Here is a 23554-nt window from a genome sequence, read left to right on the forward strand (position 1 = left end):
GATTACCATTGTGACTTAATCCGTGCTACGAATGGTGCACATTGAATGTCTACCCTAATGTACCCTACTGTACCCGAATGATATGTACCTACACATCAAATGAAACTCAAGCATTTGGACTAAGAGCTGTGTGAATATTCCTGTCTTTATTATTCAATAAAAAATTATAAGGCTGTACAGTATTAGCCTCTGTCACATATTGACAGTAGTACAGTACAGTATTATATAAACATGGGCAGATATTAATTTTATTCATTCTATCACCCAGAGTAATGATTTATTTAAGCTAGAATAAGCATTTGTTTATATCACACCATTTTGACTTGACAGCCCATTAACTTTCACACCCAGCCCTCGGTGTGAGTCAGCCATTTCGTTAATAGCGTTTTAAAGTGAGGTTACCCTCCAACCACTAGTTCATAGCCCAACACGATGCCCTAAAGACGTGTCCCGAGACAAGCTCTCTGGGCTATATCTCTCTTATTCTCTCAGCTAATTACAAGCTAATAGCCAATGCTCATTAGTCTGACAATATAAAATAATTGTACAGATATTAATTCCCCAATATAAACTAAAAAATTACCACGTGTGTTTATATTAAACCAAGGAACAACTAATGAACAGAAAACTACAAATGTGTCTTGTGTAACTTACAAGCTAAGATAACTACTAGCACAACAGTGGGCAGCTGTGACAATTCCAATTACCAACCAATCTACAACTGTATCAAAGGTGACAAGCCCTGGGATTACCTAACATCTCACTAAGTTGCATCAAAGGTACCAGCGATGGAACAGCAGTTAGTTCAAACAAGGCTTTAAAGTGGTCTCAATTCAATGTGGACACCCTGTATTTATTTCTTTTCACTCCTTCCTTCATTTATCTGCATAAAGTTTGTATATTGACCTAATTTATAATTTTTTATAACTTTAATTACAAAGCTACAACTAAGAGCCGAGTTATGCATAATTATTAAATAAAAAAACTTGGCTAACACAAAACATATATGCTTACCATGGGACCTAATATGATGTACAGGAAGCGGGTGGAGCGGGCACCTCTGTCAAGTCCCCAAGATTGGCACTTTGGGATAAACGGACAAAAGCTGTGGCGGGCTTTTCCAAGAAGGGCACTTCTCCTACGAGGATATTGGAGGCTTCCGCACCGGCAGGAATCTTCCTCATGAAGTGAGTGTTCCCCTACATGGTGACCAGATACAATAATAAAAATATTTAGAAATGCTCATTTAAGTTGGAAAGAATTAAGGTCAATAATAATGTGAAACTTGGCTTTTAAATTATTGTACATGAACAATAAACCGGAGTGTTTTGTCTAATCCTAAACTTTGCAAGTGTGAAGAACAATATGAAATGATACCTGACACACACACAACACTTGATTCCATTTTGAAATTCCATATCCATGATCTCATGAAACTGACTTACATTATAATAATAATAATAATAGTATTAATTATAAATTTTTTACACAGGTTCAGACAGAATTATGGAATGTAAGGTTGAGAGGAGTGTATGTTCAGTATAAGCAGTATGGTTGACAGGGGTGTAAGTTTTATAGCACAAATGGACATTCCCTAAACTGCCAGGAACATTTTGTGGAGACATCTTATTGGATGGCATATTATAACTTAAGAACCTATAGAGTTACAGATTGTACCGCGTAATTGCAAATAAATGACCACGCACCTTGTGTTCATGACCATTTCCATCAAGGTTACTTCCGCTGTGGTTGCGTGTAATAGAGCCGGAAGAAGGGGACTGCTCCATCGCTCCATCAGGGTGGGATGTAACACTCGCACTGTTTCCGCCTGAAAAGGACAAGGCTTTGAAGAAGCCTGACCCCGAGTCCGGACATAAAAGTCACCAGACAAGGGAAAAAAAGAGAAGAAAAAAAAACAGCCAATTAGCAAATTAAGCCAAAAAAACACCAAATTCTGGGTTAGTGTGCTAAGCAACACAAATGGCCTGTTTAGATAAAAGCTCTAAGAGATAATTTGCTTTATACAGTATACTGTATATATATATATATATGATCATAGATATATGCCTACTTATTATGAGGGACCACAGTAGTCACACAAGAGAAGTTTAATAGTAAGGTCAGCCATTTATGTATGGTCACCACACTCAGACAATAATAGCCAAAGAGGGTAAGAATACTGGTAAATGCAGGTTATATACTGTATGTATATACATTACAAATGGCAACAAAGGTTTAGGAAAAAAAAAGTTTTGCCAAAAAAGGTTGAGGAATTATATATATATATATATATATATATATATATATATATATATATATATATATATATATATATATATATATATATATATATATATATATATATATATATATATATTATACATATACATATACATATACATATACATATATATACATATATATATACATATATATATATACATATACATATACATATACATATATATATATATACATATACATATATATATATATACATATACATATATATATATATACATATACATACATATACATATACATACACCGTATACTGATCTATAACCCCCCTCGTTTATCGTCATTCAAATTTTGGACCAGAAATGCGTTAATTCGATATTCCTGTTTATAGTTCGTCCCGTTTGAGGATATTGGAACACAAAACCTTCACTAAAAACGCTCTGTCCTATAAACTGAGGCTCTGCGTGCATGAAACACGAGTGCGAAGGCAAGTTGTTTACCATTTATTATTGCGACACTTTACATTGAAAGCGGGTAGTTTCAACAAAAATATTGTATTTCCATTCAAGTATTTATTCAAGTCAATTAGGAGGGAATATTATTGTACAACAGTTTTTTAACTAAACCATTCGAAAGCGATTACGGTAACATCTTTTGAACAAAAAGCGAAAGTCATTGTTTTACATCGATTTTATCCCACTTTCACTTTATCATTACATAATTTCCCAAAAATATTACATTTCCGTGAATGTATTATATCAAGCACAGCATGAATAAATATCATTGTAATATAACAGAATTTTAGCGAAACTATTAAAAAACGGTAACATCTCAAGAACAGAAGCTTGAGTAAAAGTCTTTGTTTTTGTCATATATTTTATCCTATTTTACATTGAAATACATCACGTTTCCTAAAACTACTTTAAGTTCCGAGAATATATTCATTCAGGCGCAGTTTAGGTAAAATATCGTGATGTAATAGTTTTTTAACTGAAAACGATTCGAAAAACACGTACCCTCTAGCCCTGTTCAAGGAAGGACTGGGAGAAGCTGTTTGGTGCTGCAGACAATGACAAGGAAAATGATTTTGAAGGATTTTAATGAAAATATTCAGAAATATGGTATCGGTAGTATTTATTCAAGTCAATTAGGATAGAATATTATAATAATACAACAGTTTTTTAACTGAAAACCATTCGGCGATTACGGTAACATCTTTTGAACGAAAGAAAGCGAAAGTCATTGTTTTGTCAGATTTTATCCACTTTCCACTATCGTACGTCATTTCCAAAAATATTACATTTCCGTGAATGCATTATATCAAACAGTATGAATAGAATACCATTGTAATATAACAATATTTTAACCAACTATTAAAAAAACAGTAACTTCTCTTGAACATCGGAAGGTTAGGTAAAATCTTTTGTTTCGTCATGTATTTTTATTTTACATTAAAATATATCACGTTTCAGCAAAACTACTATTTATTTCGAGAATATATTCATTCAGGCACATTTAAGGTAAAATATACATGTGATGTAACAGTTTTTTAACTGAAAATGATTCGAAAAACACGTGTACCATCTAGCTGATACAGCTGGTGGTACGTCATCGTCGTTAACAATAGGAGGTTTAGTAGATTACGGGTATTATATTGTGTGAAATATCGAAAGGTTTTTATTACTGGTATTTTTGTAGATCAATGAGAGCTGTGATACATTATATGATATGATAAGTTAGCCTGTGCTAAGAACTTCAACATAGACTACTGAAAGCATGCTGTAAGGTAATTTAGCCTATTGTAAGTTGGTGAGCTTCATTTACTAGAGGACTGCACAACTTTCATTACTAATTATTTTATATTTTTACGTTTCCATTGTTTACTGGCAGTAAATAGTAAAATATTTTCATGTCTGAAGCTAAAAGTTGCTCCTCGCCCTTCCCATCATACGGGTTCAACCTAACAAAACTAATACACATGTATGGGACAACCCCAATTTCTTGCCTAAAAATTTGGTCTTAAAACTAAACTATACACAGTATAGACGGTATGTATGCAAAAAATATATATATATATATATATATATATATATATATATATATATATATATATATATATATATATATATATATATATATATATATATATATATATATATATATATATATATATATATATATATATATATATATATATATATATATATATATATATATATATATATATATATAATTTCTGGAGAAAATAAAAGATATGGTTACATCATACATCATGCCAACATTAAAAGCGTCCAAAAACTGTTTCTTTTCATCAAACAAAAAAGCCTAAAGAGGAAAACTGTGATAAAATTCTCCTCCTTCCCTGATGAAGAAAAAATGCAAACTCAAACAAAAAGTATAAACACACTAATGTATACATCCACATATACATGGATATACTGTACAGATACATGCATATGGGAAGCGAGAAGCTGAGAGAGAGAGAGAGAGAAGGGGGGGAAGAGAAAAAAGAGAAGAGAGAAGAGGAGAGGGAGAAGAGAGAAGAGGAGAGGGAGAAGAGAGGAGAGGACAGAAAAGAGGAGAGGAGAGAAGAAAGGAGGGAGAGGGAGACAGAGAAGAGAAGGAAAGAGATGAGAAAAAAAGGAGAGGAGAGAAGAGACTACAACCAACTGTTACTCGATAGCCACTATAGACATGTGGAGAGGTATTAATAGTAAATACATGTTATCATGCAGTGTAAAAACTCTAAAAGCTTTTAGGAAGAAGCCCTTCAGATATTAGTTTGTGCACATTCCCACTTTCTGTTGTAAAACAGAAATGAATCCCATTTTCTGTTGCAGAGAAAACAGGAAGTTGGAGCATATTTTTGCCAAAAAGTTAAAATGAGCACAATCACCATCACTGAGTACTTTTCATAAAATTATTGGGGAGATATGGTGCAGTAAGGTATTCCTTGACCTAAATAACTGTGCAAATCAAATTAAGAAGCTTGAGCGCAACAAAGTCGTCCATGCAGATAGTGCAGGCAACTACACAATTTTTGACACAAGAATAATTACATGGGTGACAATTTTTAAGATGACTTTCCATTAATCTAAAGATCAGGTAGAAATATACACTAAACCAATTGCTCAATAACTATGTAAATCAATTATAAAAAAATACAGTAAAAAGATAAAATTTGAATACATTAAACAATCTTTTGGCAACAAATGGGAATAATAGGCCAAGAAATATGTCACAGAAATTTTGATTCTAAAATACAATTTCCATATAAAAGTGATTTTCTTCTTCTGTGTAGTAAAACCAACTTTTATCAATACTTTTAACATAAGGTCAAAATTGCTGGTCTCATCACAAATGTCTCCCGGATAATTTTCAGAAAAGTGGTTGGGTTGTTACCCTTAGTACTTCCACCACCACCACCACTAACAACACCACCACCACCACCACAACCATGACCACCACCGGTCCCCGGCACGTTCAAGAAGTGTCCAAATTTAGGTTCATCAAGAGCTGTTGTATGTGTGCGTGCAGGCTTGTAGAAGCCCGCCTCCTCCACTGTCAGGGAAAATTGATGATCAGAACAGAAAATGGAGACAGGCAGCAGAGAAATGAAGATTCACAATCATGAGAAAATAGAGAAATCAACAGAAAATTATGAGGTGAGTAAAGAGTCACAGTGAAAAGATATATTGTGCTGAGTTGGCAATGACACAGAAGAATAGAACCAGGAAGAAAGTGGATAAAATATTGTGTCCACACCAAGTAGTAATGTAGAAATATGGCAGAGATGCATTCTGTAAGAGGTTTATTTTGGTGATTAGTTGTACAGTACTTTGTAAGCATATTATCATTTTGTGGAGAAATGGAGATACAATCCTGAAACCCTATTTCCTAGCTAAGCCCAAACCCAGGTGGCTTCAGTTAATGTAACAAACAATTTTGGGGATGTAGAACAGTAGACTACTCCATCATTGACAGCTGGAGGCTAATCTTATCATCACTCAATCCCTCCCCCATCTCTCAAAAATAAATCAATTGGAAGGAAAGGTGGCCCTCATGAGGCAGGAGGTCAATAAACCCAGCCTTATCTACCTAGACAGTACATACATTGTGACAGCTTCAGCTTATTTCTAAGTTTGTCTGGTATTTATAATCCAGTTTTCAAGGAAGTAACAACAAATTATTGGAACTAAGGAGGATGTGTGAGCTGCCTGGTATAAGCTTGGTTAGAAAAGAGGATTTGAAAAGCAATCGTCAAATTCTAACTAAATCCCCTCTGCCAAGTGGCTTCTGTTCACAATAACTAGGAAAATAGAGCTGATACTATTAATCCAAGACTAGGAAAATTGCTTTAATGGGGAGGGATTGACACTGTAAGATCTACCCCTAGCTGCCAGTGACAGGGTTGTCTACTGTTCTATATCTGCAAAAATGGCTTCTATATTATCAGAACAGAGGCCACCTAGTGAAAGGCTTCAAACTAGTGATGCTTGTATGATACTAATGAATATTACAGTGGCCTTCCTGATGTATCTTTGGTAAAATAAGTTTTTAAAGACAAAGGTAAAGTGTAGGGTTAATTAGGGTCATTGAGAACATTTATTTTGTAAAAAAAAAAAGTGTTATTTGCAAAATCAAGGAATAATAGCATTATGTACAGAGTAGCTGTGTATGTGTAAGCAATAGCTGTTGAGCCTTTGTTAAAGTTAGATTTAAGCACGCAATGGTTTTGGAGTTTTACATAAAACTGACCACATTTAAGATTACCCACATCCATATTAAACATCAACCACCATTTATTTTTTCCTCTTGCAAGCCTTTCCTCACTATTACTCAGGTTGACTGGAATAAGAACAAACATGGGACCAACCCTTCATTTGTTCTATCTACCTGTTGTTACCCTAATACTGTACAGTATACCATTCACATTTATTCTGCACACCTGTTCAATATCCACATCATTAACTAACTAACTCTTAAAACATACTGCAGTTTCTCTTTCTTTTTCTTGCTTTTTAATTTCATTTTCTCCAGTATGTTTAAGTTATTCACATCACTCTTTTAATTATTAGTTAAATATGTATCATCCCACAAAGTATCTCATATTATAAGCCCTTGCAGTGTAAGCAGTGGACAAACACCTCACATATGTGACTTTCATCAACATGCATGCACACGCACGCACCCTCCCCTCCCCCCACACACACAAAGTCCTCCACATTATATACCTACTGTATATGACACAGTAACTAAAACATAACCTTCTGTATCCTATAAACAGTATACAGTACATGTACAATATAAGACACCTTAAGCAACACACACATTTTTATAAAAACACCTTAACCAACCTGCACATACTGTATTTCTCAATACTTGTTTAATGTTTCACTGTTAGGGAGGTTTTACTGGGGCAGATATTGTTAGTATTGTATCTTAGTGTTTTTACCAATGACTTTTCACAGAAATTACTCAAATTGTCTCTCGGTAAACTTTGGGTTTAATTCAACATGCACCTTCCAGGCTGCTTTGAAATGGCCTCCACTTAGAAGACAAATACCAAGATTTCTTTTATCTTTTTTTGGGTGGGGGAAGGGGCAGAAAGAGAGCAATTGATCATTTTCCTAAATCTATTACTATCTTTATTATCAAATACATTTAGACCACGAAGAAACATCTGGAATCTTTTCCCCATATGACACCAGAAACACTTTTAGTACCAAGAGTACTTTCTACACCTAACACCTGACTTGCATGCTAATTGTATATAAAAACAGCATTCTACCATGATCTTGCATCACTCTTCCACATTATTTCTCTTCTTTCTTTAATGTTGTTGTACCCCTTGATCCACCCCACACAACAGTGACAAAAAAGAACGCATTCTAATAGATGGAAAAGTCAACTGACCAAAGTAACAAAACCAACTCCGCTCGCAACAAATTCACCTGATTCTGAGGTGAACCCTTCCTCCTGGAATAACTACATCACAGTAAGGGTACAGCTCTAAATTGGAAAGGCTTTATTTTTCATATTAATAACCACAAGGAACAAATCTAGCACTTCTATTAATATTATTTCCAGAAGAAACCCACAAAGATTTTTCAGACAACAGTGTAGCCGTACTCCCCAAGTCTTTGAGTCAAGAGGCAACAAATAGAACCAATGAAGCAGAAACAGAGAGAAAAGTATTGAATTTATCTAATATATTATGAAGGCTTTTTTGTACTAAAAATATATCATGCCTTAAAAGAAATATACTCAACAGCCCCCAGAAATGCCAACTCACTTGAATACAGGTGAATGTGATGGTTCTGATATCAAATCATGTTTATTACATTTTTAATACATTCTAATCCAAATAAACTCAACAACAGGGAACCCAGGAAACAGATCTTTCAACAATATCTTCACTACTGTAATTTCTGATATGGATGCAACGAACAATATTATTAACCAATATTAAAACAACACCGTCACCACCTCTAAGCTCCAACAGTATTCATATCACCTCTCTCTCACCTATATTTCCAAATGTTTCCCTTCTATTCTACATGATCAAGTTAGTTTTGCTTTAACCATTTTCAACTCAAATTTTAATGACAATCTTATAAAATAAACCTTTAACTCCTGCAATATCTTCCTCTCTTATTTGAATGGCATGATAAGTCGTGAGCAAAATTTTTTCTAATTGTAGGGTGTCATTCATTCACTCCAGTTACTGCAATGTGTTCTCATTACACTAATATTTCTCAAGATTTCTATCACTCCTGCCACCTCATATAACCTGTTATCATGCATCAGTAACACATATATCCTGTAATACTGTAACTCTCAATGCTATGAAAATCTTTCACCATCCAAAACATATGCTTAGTAACAAACTTTTCCATATAGTGTAATATTGCATTACATTCCACAAACTATAGAGATTCCCTGTGTTAATGCTGTGTATCTAAAGTAAAAAGCATGTACTGTACCACCAAAGGTGGCCAAATTCTCTTCCAGTCATATTTCAAGTGGCCATTATTCCAAATAATAGACAAAAAAGATTATCACTGAACCAGTGTAGGGTCTTATAGTAATAGTGTATATCTACATACCACTGTAAGGAAGAAGTAGCTTTTATCAATATTTAACTCTTCAAACACAATAAATGACATACTAAAAAATACTATGAGCCAATTTACTAATTTGAAAAATGTATATGACTACTCATCAAGAATAATTTATTGTGTCATGTAATGAAAATATTTCATAAAGGCAAATGAATTGTGTGTATTTGACTTGTGACCTGTGTGTCTTTGTCAGTGATGTGGTCGGAGGTGTTAACACTGGTGACCCCTGTACTGGAAGCGAAGTAAGTGCAGGATAAACACAAAATGTGCAAAAATGTAATCTAAAAAAATATAGCTGATGTTGAAGTTTCATTTAAGGCGTATAACTGATAATTAGATATTCTTTAATAATAACCATTTTAGAAAAGTGCACTTATTAATACAACCTCACTACAGAAAACTATTCACTACTGTAACCATCAAGAAACATAACTACAAATTTCTTAATACAGTACAGAATCTGACTGATATTTAATACTCAACATCTAGTACAGTACTTTACTTATTTTACTCTTCCAAAGCCTTTTCCAACTAAATAAAGGGTGGCCAGAAAACAGACCAAATACTTGACATTAATACATAAAATCATCGAAACTTTTCAAACTATGTTTAAGTCATGAGACAAATAACAAAAACAGCAAAACTGCATTGTTTGTCTCACTAATTATTCCATAATAAAAATGCAGTGCAATAAAGGTCTTAAAAATAGACATATCTGCATATAAGAGAACCAAGTATGCAGTGATGTGATCTAAGCATTTAAACCATAGATATCAAGCAACAGCAGCAAAGAACAACCGCATAGAAAACAACAGGCATAAAGAAATGTAAAGTCTGTAGTCTTGGGGAAAAAAAATGTGCAGCCAAAATGAACAAATGTTGGTGCTGGTAAACCCTTAATGTCACTCTCAACTCCAGCAAACTACAAGTAATTAATACTTTCAGTTAGGTATCATTACATTTGCCATCACTCTTAACCCATGGAAACTACACATTTACTGATTATTATTTAATTTTTTTGTAGTAAACGTTGTAAATTTTATGATCTCCAGAAACTACAATTACAGTACCTGTACTATGTGCCTTTTGTTATTAAATCCTAAATACCACTCCTTGAACACCACAGCATATGTTTTTGAGTGCACTCTGAAATAAAGCACTACTCACGCTCACTACCGAGATCTGGCAACTACATTTACAAAGTGCTTTTTGTGATAAAATACTTGTATCATTTCTGCTACAGCTACTATGAGCACAAAGTGTAAACCTAATATAAAGTGCTACCGTTACATTTTTTACACGGACAGTGATTTCTACTAATGTACATTATGTACTTTTCTGATTACTGTATCTAATTCAACAACACAATACTGTACATCATTACATGAATGAAGTTCTCCAATAAAATACAATACAATATTACAGATTAGAAAAATTCCAGCAACGTGTAACTCTCAACGTCCTATTTACCAACTTCAAATTTATACAATCGCTGCTCAGTGGTTGTGAACTTGCCTAGACCTGTTGAATGCCTGCGCCACATTAGTTTCCCGGATAAATCAGATGCAACACTTGGAACCTGAAGATGAGTACCATAATTTGGACCCATCGGGGGATGCAGTGGGTGTGCCGGAGATGGCGTGCTGTTCGATCGATTTCGGGCAACCTCCGGCACAGAATCGGTGGGCATGGGACCAGTATTGGACCGTCTTATCCCACTTGACAAGAGGTCCATAAAGCCTTGTATGCATGCAGAGCCCAGTCAAATATTAGCTTTAGTGTTTTTTAATCTTGTGAGACAACAATACAATAGTCAATTCTCCAATTCAGTTGAGGTTTGATTCTAAATATTACGTCTTAACTTCAAATTTACAGATAAATAAAACCCAATTTACTGATCACATGTAATCTATTGGGTAGTAAACTAAAAGAAGTCTTGTTAACTATAACAGTCAATGAGTCTTTTAGTATTATCCTCTTAGAATTAAATACTGTTTTAATAATAATGATAATAATAAAAATTAGTATCTTATTCAACATCAAAGTTTCCTGAAAAACCTGTAGGTAATTTCTGCTCTCACAAATCTCTACAAATCAGGCTGTTAATATTCTCTTAAGATACCCAATTGTATAAAAAAAAAATGTAGGTGCTGAACAGTTGTGAAAACATCAGAGATAACAAAATTGTGAAATAGAACAAAATGAAGTTCCATATTCAGAAATTGGGCCAATGAAAAACATTATCCGATTATCTTAAAAAAAATAAATAAATGCATAAAAATAAAATAAATCATGCTGCTGGTACACATGCCAGGGTATGTATACTGTACATGCAAAAGCTTTGAAGCAGCCATCACTAACTTTATAACAAAGGGGCCAGATTCTCAAAGATACGGAAGCAATTTTCTTTCTCCTAATTACGGATCAGACAACGCATCTGGATACAGTAGTTTTAGTATAAATTCAAAACCATTTTGGTCACTATACTGCTAAAGTGAACTAGTTAGATGCGTTCTCATATCTCTGTTCAGGAGAAATAATTATTGTGAAAATTTTCAAGAATTCGGTCCCAGGTCCACTATAAAAGTAATTCATTGTTGAACAAACTGATCCATGTTGCACATGTGAGAGTTATCAAAGAAAAACTGTATCATACACCTGTAAGGCAATCCACAACCAAAATTCAATGCTTGAACACAATGCCTTGAAAATTGTAACCATATGAAAAAATAAAGTTTTGTTAAAAGTTTGAAACACTATGGAAGTTTTAATTGTAATAAAAAGTGATTATCAGTATCAGTAAAACCTTTTAATGATGCCACAGTAAATAAGCTAGAAACTAATGAATTTAATGGAAGACTGCACATGTTGAAATCACAGAAACACTACATGGTAAAAAAATGACAGCAAGAAGTACAGTACAGTACTGCAAACCATCTTTCATTAGTGTATAGATACATTAGATAATTTTACAAAATTTATGATGCAAAAAGGTCATCATTTGTAAATTGAACTGTGTAAAAATACAGTTGAGTCTGGATTTACACGGTTTTTGTTTACGCGTTTGGTCATTTACCGTGCCTTGCCAGAATGAAATGCTTTAATTACGCTCAAATTTGGTCATTTACGCGGGTGAAGTATAATTTTTTTATTTACTGAAGATATTTGTTTTAGCTCATAAAATTCAAACAAATTACCCAGCCAGAATATAATTTACATTGCTGGAATTCTTATAAGATTGTGATTATTCTAAATATAAATATCATGGAATTTGCATTAGACATACACATTTTAGATCTAATGTAACAATTTTCATTAGAAAGAGCCAAAATTTTATCTTTTATGCAAAATATATGACGTTTATATTCAAAATATTCCTGGTCCTGCAAGGAATCCAGCAATGTCAATTATATTATCCTAACTTTAGTCTGAGGTATTATTTATTACTAAACATGTAGGCCTAGTGTTTTTCCCAAACATTTCTCAGAGAGGGAGGAGCCAGAGCGAGAAGAGGGGTGGGTCCATTATTTGAATGGACATTAACCGTGACTGTATTTCTCTTAAATATTAATTGTGTGTGCCCATCATAAAATTAAGATGTTATTTATACTACAACATAGGTATTGTGTCAGAAAAAGTGGAGTTTGGGGGCTCCAGTCTCTATTTCAATTAATCCCATATGTTCTGTTATTTCATTTACACGTGGTTTACGTACCAAGTGGTTCAATTGATCAAGACCCAACTGTAAATAATAAGCTAAAAGGTGCAAAAATAATATATATATATATATATATATATATATATATATATATATATATATATATATATATATATATATATATATATATATATATATATATATATATATATATATATATATATATATATATATATATATATATATATATATATATATATATATATATATATATATATATATATATATATATATATATATATATATATATATATATATATATATATATATATATATATATATATATATATAAACACACAGTAAAACCTCGATTAATCGACTTTCGGACTATCCGTCAATCCCGACCCCTCAAAAAAATATACTATATAAATGTATACATTTTTATTTTACGGGATTAGCCTACCCCGCACAGGTCACTGACCCACATCGGGCCGGGGCTATAATGCAATGATAATAATGATAATGATAATAATAATAGTAATAATGAACCATAAAGAAATGCAAAAATAAAAAAATCTAGAGGAGAAACAATGTACCTGTATGTATGTTGTGTTGTCAATAGTAAGAGAAACAATTGAGACCCTGCAATTGTGTGTAAATGAGGCAGAAAGTCAGATCAGCAACCTGGGACTTGGTCACAATTTTCGTGATGCCATATGTTCTTTGACTTATCCAATTTTTATCACGGTTTCTGTGTTGGTTCATATTTATTTACTAAAGTGGTTAATGTTTTAAAGCAAATTCTATTGAAATATGAATGGCAAATGAACAAAAATTAATAAAGGGACTTAAATGAGGTAGGTTAGGGATAGGTACTTTGAAAATGTATGTTTTATTTCCGTAGACTTTATTTACTATTAACCGATCATTTTGGATTATCCGTCGGCCCCTTCCCCCATATGTGGTCGGTTAATCGAGGTTTTATTGTGTATATATATATATATATATATATATATATATATATATATATATATATATATATATATATATATATATATATATATATATATATATATATATATATATATATATATATATATATATATATATATATATATATATATATATATATATATATATATATATATATATATATATATATATATATATATATATATATATATATATATTTATAATATGTAAACACACACACTTCTCGACTTACGACCGCCCCAGTCGTACCAAATTATTTTCAATTTACGTATTTTCGAGTCCCGAAGTTAGTGATTGCACTGTGTACTGACAAAATTTTTGTTTGTAATTCCCTTTAAAATGGCTGGCAAGCTTAAAAGTGAGAGTTTTGTGGTGCTGAGAAGAAAAAGAGACACCCATTTTAGATTTTCTATGTATTATCTTCGCATTTTCGACTTACGACCTGGATTTGGGTCCCTAACCCCGTCGTAAGTTGAGGAGTGGCTGTATATATATTAGTATGAATGTCGTATTAAAATAAAACAAAAAATAAAAGAAAAATTTATAACATTGCTAAATTCTTTAAATTTGTAAAATATTTACACGTTTAGAAATGCATCCATGCTCAGTGACTGTGCAAGCTACGACAAACAATCATAAAATAAAGGTCATAACTATACAAGTTGTTTAGGATCTAATTTGACCACGGTTTTCTGTCGGTGTCATCAATTACTTAGTGCACTAGTGCAAGATAACCCTAGTCCTGTCTTACCACCCGCTCCTTGATTTAATGGAAAAGAAATACGCCATAGCAGACAAATTAATATTCTCAGTATTTCATACACTAATTTTAGATTATAAATTTTAATAGCTTGCATATAATACACTTACAGTATTTGTATATACTACTACGATATATAAATTTTGTCCAACACCCACTTTCTCTCAAACTAAAGAAAATTATTGGTGACAACACACCTATGTACACAGTATACACAAATTTAAGCGGTACTCACTTTTGGAGGATGAATGATTGCGTCCAATTTCTGCCAAACTGCGGATTAAAGGCAGACGGGACATGTTGCCGTTCTCTTTATTAGTTTTCTGCTTCTCATAGAGATGTTTATGCTTACGTAGAAGTGCATCACGGAACTGTGGGATTCAAATTCTTGTTTATGTACGTAATCATTAAAACTGTAAAATTAACCTATTTCTCATTAAGTAGTAAATCTTATCTAAACTCTCTCCACTGTTTATGTGACAATATCAAGGGTTCAAATAAAATTATATAGATTTTGGTGGCCACATATAAGTGCACCTTAAGGAATAATTTGTATTATCTATACTCATAAATCATCATGACAATTTTGGCCATGTGTATATACATTTAAAGAAAAATTTGTATTATCTATACAGTACTTGTACTCATAAAAATTAAAGTAATGACAGTACAGGTATACAAATTTCAGGTGTTTTGAGGAAACCTATATTGTACTGTACAGTATATTCCCATAACACCTGAATTTTGTACATGTTTGAAGCTGGCATGACATCAATTTTTTGCCCAAAGACACACTATGTATGTCTTCTTTACACTACTACCATTAGTTTGTTGTAACTTGGAATCGAGTATGACGATCATCCAGCTTTGATACAGGACCAGCAAGGATGTCCACAGATGTTGCATGTGTGGAGGGCTACATGTAGTATGGGAGAGGCAGTGGTAGCATCTTTCCAGTGTTGGCACTTGTCTGCCTCAGTATGCAGTCGGGCAAATTCAAAAGTATTGACACCTTCTTGTGTGGTGCTCCTCCAAGCGTTATGGTGTGAAGTAATCGTCACCCTGGTGAGGGGGTCGATTTGGCACTTTTTCAGATTTGTCTAAGACTATCCATATACCTTTTCAGTTGCCCGCCAGCGTTACGTTTATCATTCATTAGGCGAGTGTAGAGTAGCTGCTTTGGTAGTCTACTGTCGTCCTTGCAGGTAACATGGCCAGTCCAACGTAGTTCATGGATAATGGCAGCCTCGATGCTCCTACAGTTGGTGACAGCGAAAATACTGGTATTTGTTCTCTTGTCTTCCCAATGAATTCGGAGGATGGAACGTAGAGTACGTTGGTGAAAGTTTTCAAGTGCCTTGAGGTGCCTCCTGTATGTGACCCATGTCTCACTGCCATACAGCAGGGTGGGGAGGACCATTGATCAATAAATGTGCCACTCACTAGATAATTTCAGCTCCCTACAGTTGCCAAAGGCTCGAGATGCCCATATGATCCAATGTTGAATCTCTTCATCGACATCTGCAGTGGTGGACAGGTGGGAGCCAAGATACTGAAAGTGGGTAACATTAGAGAGGGTAGTACTGATAAGCTGGATGGATGGTAGAGATTGTGGCTAAGCCAGTGGCAGGCTCTAAGAGAATTTGAGTCTTACGTACATTCACCTCATGGCCAAAGTGTGCCAATGCATCTGCATAGGTGTTTGGGATCTCCTGTAGGTCGCGTTCAGTGTGAGCGACAAGGGTGAGGTCATCTGCAGACTGAATTCAGTGATGGAAGCGGCTGACACCTTTCTTCCTGCCTGGAGTCGTCTTAGGTTGAAAAGTCCCTTCATCCAGTACTGTACTGAATGTCCACCCCACTGCCTAAATTGGCCGCCAAGAAAATGGAAGAGAGAGTTGATGCCAGTACACACCCTTGTTTTACCCCCTTTTGGATGGGGAAGAACTCAGACTGGGTACCATTGTGCAGGACACTGCCATTCATGCCATTGTGGAGTTGCCTCACAATGGGAATGAATTTTGGTGGGCAACCAAAATGACTGTGGGTCCACCAGAGGGCTTTCCTGTTGACTGAACCTAAGGCCTTGGTAAGTCGATGAAGACCATTACAGGTCACGACACTGTTTTCTGCACTTTTCCTGTACAGGTAACTCGTGTTTTACACACGTTTGATTTAAGCATTTTTGGAATAATGCAATTGTTCAATTAATACCAAGACAGTTTAAATTTATCGCTCGTATTCGCCAGGTCGCCTGGCAGTGGAGTCGCGTGTGATGCCTGGTGAGGTGCCTGAAAGTTATTACTATAAAGTTGCAGTCATATCAACATCAACAATTTTAATATTACAGTATTATTAATAATACTAATTATTATAAAAATGTAATAATAAAGATTATTACTACTAATGATGAAGATAAAGATGATAATGAAGTATTCTATACAACAACTGTGACGATGTCCAGCAAGCTTCCTGCGTATCGCTTTCTCAGTTCACACCAGCACTACTTTTTCTCTGTGCTCTCATTTGATTATGCGTTTATCACATACCTTTTCAGTGTTAAACACTGTTTCCCCATGAGCATGTCTGGAAAATGTCCATCTGCCTCCTCTGGGGCACCTAAAGCTAAAAAGGCATGAAAAACAACCGCAATAGATGTGAAATTAAATGTGATCACCCGCCTTCAGAAAGGAGTGCGTGTGTCGGAGGTTGGCCGCGTGCTTGGTTTAAGTGAGAGCACTGTTCGTACCCTGTGTGGTATATGATGGTTCCCCTAACCTGTACCATTTACATGCATTCTTAAGGGAAAATTGTGTTTAATTTATGCATTTTTGAATTAAGCGGTGGTTATCAAGAACGTAACCCCCGCGTAAAACGAGAGGTGGGTGTATCTGGTGGGAAGCAAAGATCATGTCAGTGGCGCCACGTGATGGTCTAAAGCCTCAGGAAGAAGTGTGTTTAGGAGAACTCGGTGAGAAGCGAATGGTAGTGCTCTTTCCAACACTGAGTAATTGGGCCATACAGTACATTGTTTTAGTGGAATTGTAAAATTTGTGCATCTTGTGTTGATCCACACATTGTTCCATTTCACACGATCTATTTTTCCACCATTTCTTCTTTAGACCGCAAAGTTTGCGCTGGGCCATCGCTTTCTTCTGGCAGAAGGTATCAGCTTTGGTCCAAGACAAGGGTTGTTTTGCCAGCGAGTGAAAGCAGCACATTTATCATTGATGAGTACGTCGATTTCCTGGATATTCCAATCAAACCAATCCTGGTGTTTTCTTTCGATCTGGCTGAGGGTCCCGCTGCAGGTTTTTGTGATAACAGCGTTGAGGATTCAGCACTTGGCTTTACATTGTTTGTTGTTGGGTTGTTTACCAGCCCATCATCGACCTGCTCTCTGAAAGTATGTTCCACCAGTTGACCCTCCGGTCGCTTGGTGGTAAATCCTCTTCTGGAGGCTTGTTGCCTTCTCTGTTTTGGGGCGATGATGAAGGAAGAGTTTGGCCCTGACAAGCCGATGATCTGTGTCACAGTGGTCTCGGCGATCTCTTTCTTTGACAATGACGTAGTCAATGAGATGTTAATGTTTGGATCATGGGTGCTGCCACGAACCCTTGAACTTGTTGGCCTGCCAAAACAAGGTGTTGGTGATAAATGAGGTTGTGTGCAGCATATTTGTTGTGGAGTAAGCAGTTGGGAATACACTTGCCCACTCCATTCCTCCCTATGGTTCCCTGCCATAAGTTAGTATCTCTGTCAACTCTGGCATTGAAGCCACCTAGGAGCACAATCTTATCTTCTTTGGGGATAGAGGTTAGCACTCTGTCAAGGTCGGTGCAATAGGCCTCCTTGATGTCATCCTCTGCATCCAGTGTTGGGGGGTATGCAGTGATGAAGAAGGCATGATTTGAGTAATTCAGTGTGACTCAGAGCGTTATGAGGCGCCCGTTGACCCCAACAGACATTTCAGTTAGCCTTTGTAGGATGGTTTGGTGAATGGTAAAGCCACCTCCATAAATGCGGTTTCTCTCCACGGCAGACTTACCCTTCCAGAAGAAGGTATAGCCGGACCCCCGTTCTGTGAGTCAACCCTCGTTATACATAGAGAGCTCTTTTACTTTGATCTGTGATTATGTTTTTGACAGCATTAGGATGACCTTACTGGGTGCAGTTGCCCAGTCAGGTTGGTTCTTTAGGCAGGCTATGTTTAGGGCACCTTTTCTAGCCCCTCCCCATGTGAGGTGAGCAGAGTGGCTCCTGGAAAGGGCTACTCAGCTGCACAGACGGGACCAGATCGCACTGCTGCCTAGATCTCAGTGCATAAACGGCCACCTTACCTATGCCATCCAAGTGCAGAGTTATGACTACAAACCCCCGGCAGTCATCTCTGCCTGTCCCCATCGCCACTTGTCTGTCGCCATATGACTTTTGGGAGTGTAGAGGTTGTGATGATGATGATTAAAAGTATGAAGAGCTGGATGATGGCTACGCTTGAGTCAATTAATGTGGTGAAGCAGGAGCGCAGGTTGCAACTACACATCTTGGCTCTCCCTTTTCCTGATCCAATGGTAAAGGTAGCTGCAACGACTGAGGAGAAGGAGAGTTGAAGTGGATAGCTGATAGCCCAGTTTGTTGGATTTCACCTTAACAGCCTGTCCATCATGCATTGCCTTCATTTGCCGGTGTAGTCGTTGGGTTCCCGTGTTGGTCACCTCTTCAGCCATTGGGGTCTTAAAAGTGGAGTGCCGGGAATCGAACCTGGATTATTACTAATGGCAGGCAGGCACACAGTATTGTGCCAAAATTCAACCAATGGTATAACACCGTAAATGCCAGTACAGTATAACAAATCTTGTAATCAGAGAAAAAAATCACATTCACTTCTTTAGGTGATTATATATATATATATATATATATATATATATATATATATATATATATATATATATATATATATATATATATATATATATATATATATATATATATATATATATATATATATATATATAGATTATATATATATATATCCATCCATCCATCCATCCATCCATCCATACATACATACATACATACATACATACATACATACATACATACATACATACATACATACATACATACATACATATATAGTGGTGATCCCAGTAACTATCAAGAGCAAAAACTCATGCAAGTAAATTACCTTTTCCCTGCCTTCATAAGTAAGTTGACCTTGATTGATCATATTATCCAACAGAAGATCAGATATCTGTTCCAGAGATGTAGCATCCATATCAAGAATAACAGTTCCATTAAGAAGGAAAGAACGAAGTTCAAAAAGGGAATGTAGAGATAATGTTGCTACGTGAGGTTTGGACCAACGTTCACCACCTTCTTCCACGTCTTCTTCAAACTTGACCCACCTGGAAACACAAAAGTTTCTCATATGCCATGTCAGCATACAAATAAATTTGTTATGGAATCAGTAACATTTTATATCCGAGTTAGTAGACTAAACACACTGCTGAGCTGTTGGTAGCAATATAAAACATATCACGACAACTTCAGATCAACACAGAATTTGGCATCAATAACCTATTCCTTGCATCTTGAAAATATTACTAAACCATTATCTCAAGTTCTAACTACATTATTTCCTTGAAGTTCTTTCTTGCAAGAACACAGTGGCCCAACTCAACAAAAAACTCTGTCCCTCGACATCTTTTCTTTCTAGTTCCCTTAAAAGATGTCTTCTACTATGGTGATTCCCTTCCACAATGTGGTCCAAAGATATCTAAGTGATTTACTCATCACTTCACACTTCATCCCAGTACAGTATCACATATGATATGTTTCCATCATTACCTTCTACACATCAAGTTAATTTTCAGGCAACATCCTCCATCACCCAACTATTTTCTCTGTCCTATTCATCTTGTTTGCTCTTATACATATTCTCTACAAATCTAGTTTACTCACTCAGTTGTATTGTTCCCTAAAATGAAAACTATCCTACCCTACCCTAACCAACACTACCCTGCACTAACATACCTGGCAGTTTCCTTCCACTCCATTTCTCCTCCTTCCATCTCTGTGAGGGTCTCCATCTCACTGAAGAGTGGGTGAATGTCATGAGCACCAGTGTCATCATCATCCTCACCCAGAATAAACTGCACACGTTGGCTTGGAGGAGTTACTGTAGAACAAAGAAAAGGTGTATGTAATGTAATAAAAAGTGAAAAAGCATAAATTATTGACATATACAGACACATACAACATACATTCAATTGTAATAGCAAACACTACTGAGTCATTAGAAAAAATTACAAAAAATTTTGGTGTTTAAAGTTGTTCCGAGCCCATTGCAGCTCATCTTGCAACAGTAAAATTTTATAGCATATGCAATAACACAATTTAGAATTGAAATTATTATCTAAGAATGGCAAGTTGCAAATGTACAAAATTTTCATCACAAAACTGCCACAACGAAATAATTTAAGTTATGTAATAACTGGCAGGATTCACAGTACAGTACCATGAATGTCAACGTTGGAAGATAATCCCACATTAAAAAACAGAAGTTTTAAAAATGGCTACTGACAAGATTGTGAGTACTGTACACAGAAGAAAAATAAAGGAACAATACATTATACTACACTATCATAAATTTTTACAACTGCTCGAGTAATATATTCTACTGTTGCAAATTTAGTTTTATATACTGTATCATCTAGTACCACTATACAGTACTGCATAAACCCAAAAAACGTATAATTTATTAAGTTATAAACTACAATACATAAACCATACAATGTTAGTACAGTATACTTATGTTTGATTTTATAGCATAAGCAAAAGAGACTTTCCTAAATAACTACAGAAGCCACCACTCACTTACATAGTCCTTGCATCTGTAAACCTTCATTCATTGAGAAAAAGACAGACAAGTAACAAAATCAACAAGCTTACCCATGGCAAAAAACACAGTATCAGGGGTGAACACAATGGAATTAAGTCTCATTCCAAGACAAAAACGAAATGACCAGACATTCTCTTATCTGTGTATTACTAGTTAAAAGACATAAGAGCAAAACTCTCATCACGATTTAACAGGGTTGTGGGTACTAATCCAGGCCTTGCTTTCTGTTTCTTTTTGCTTGAGAGCCGAGTTTGCCACAGCCTGTGCACATAATTACCATTTATAGCGGCCAACACAAACAAACCAAACCTAATCTAACGATCTTAGATAAAGTCTGGTTTATTCCAACTCAAACACTATAGCTCTCCTCACATGCACACAATGACCAAATCAGTCTCATGCATGCAATCTGTTTATTTTTACACAGGATATGGCATACCTGGCTCAGGCAAAAATAAATTGAGAGCCAGACCAAGGTCCATAATAACTTTCATATAACAAAAGGAACAAGAGTCTATTCACTTATGTTCACAAGCTATGGTTGTTATTACAAAAGAACTCATCATGCACTACTACGGGTAAGGCTCACGCAGGAGGGACAACCCAGACCATGATTCCCCCATGCCGTATCCATCATAATCATTACATTAATTTCTCGAGGATCCTCAAATTAGGTGCACATAATCTAGTTATTCAAATGAATTGCAGTAAAACCTCTTCATTCTGACAAAGCTCATTTCACTTAGCTGTAAAATCCTAATTTGTTTATCAAGCTAGTTATAGTTACCTCCCACGAATCAAAGTAAAGCCACCAACAATATGGCTGATCCCCCAACAGAGAACAAATTCAATGAGGTTTTATCAACTGTGTTAAGAAAATCTTTATAATAAGTGGTGGTAATGTTCACAAGAGAACTTTCATTACAATGTAGAAACCAATCAAGACAATATTACTATGACTACATCGGTACATCCCTGAAGCCTTTTCAGTTAGATGTATAAAGACTGTAGTATTCATATTTATATACTGTGCAGTAGTACCGTAATGTAAACAGGTTCCAAAATCTATTTCAACAAAAATTATTTTAGGTACAGTACAGTATCTTATTTGCATCATAGCTTTTCATGGTGAAGGATAAGGACATCTGAGGTTGGAGTAGTCCAATACTCTCACAAATTCTCAAGAAACAATGTCGGATCCTGACATCAAAATTAAAATTGAAGAAAATTGTAGGTAGATATTTTCAGGACAGGTGTTTCAATAAGAGGCATAAAAAGAGAAGATAGTGTCACACCATTAGTTAAGATATTGTACCATATATACAACAAGTACGGTGCTGACAGCTGTCACATTCTGAAAGGGTTACCAGTATTTCTGATCTCAGAAAAAGTGCAAGAACTTTTCAAATCATTTTTTTTTTGTAGTAAAGAGGCTTTACTGTATTTATTCGAAATACAGATCTTCGTGTAATTCATTATATGCTGTATGTGATATCATACATAAGAACCTGGTCCTTTACTCAGAGAAATTATTGTATAACAATTAATATTTATGGAAGCAGTTTTAAATTAAACATTTCATCCAGTTTTCCTTCATTCAACTTGGGACTTGCGAGTAACTATGAGATACACGGAGCAACTCTTATGGGGAATCATGTTTCCATGGCAGTCCCTTATGGCTGGCCTGGAACGAGGTGGCGTACAAGAGAAGCCATCAGGGCAGTCCTCGTCAAGCGGGGGCATCACTGCAGGGAGTGGAGGGTCGCCATCAAGCCACATCATCAATACCTTAATATTCTATTCTAATTAACTTCACTACAATCCCAACCACTTGGGGTGGAGTGGCATATTATGCCACATATCATAGAATAATG

General features: G+C 35.3%; 1 protein-coding gene across 1 annotated transcript in view; it reads right to left on the bottom strand.

Annotated features, from left to right (window-relative positions):
- Positions 1-23554, bottom strand: part of LOC121857503 (sodium bicarbonate cotransporter 3-like) — a 104089-nt gene that overhangs the window by 58804 nt on the left and 21731 nt on the right. Inside the window, 8 exon segments of the mRNA XM_042353590.1 lie at positions 1015-1046; positions 1049-1199; positions 1707-1828; positions 14768-14776; positions 15012-15147; positions 19965-20184; positions 20813-20957; positions 23384-23425. Of these exon segments, the coding sequence (XP_042209524.1) occupies positions 1015-1046; positions 1049-1199; positions 1707-1828; positions 14768-14776; positions 15012-15147; positions 19965-20184; positions 20813-20957; positions 23384-23425 (857 nt within the window).

Source organism: Homarus americanus, unplaced genomic scaffold, assembly GCF_018991925.1.
Source record: "Homarus americanus isolate GMGI-L3 unplaced genomic scaffold, GMGI_Hamer_2.0 scaffold54347, whole genome shotgun sequence".
Classification (NCBI taxonomy): Eukaryota; Metazoa; Arthropoda; class Malacostraca; order Decapoda; family Nephropidae; genus Homarus; species Homarus americanus.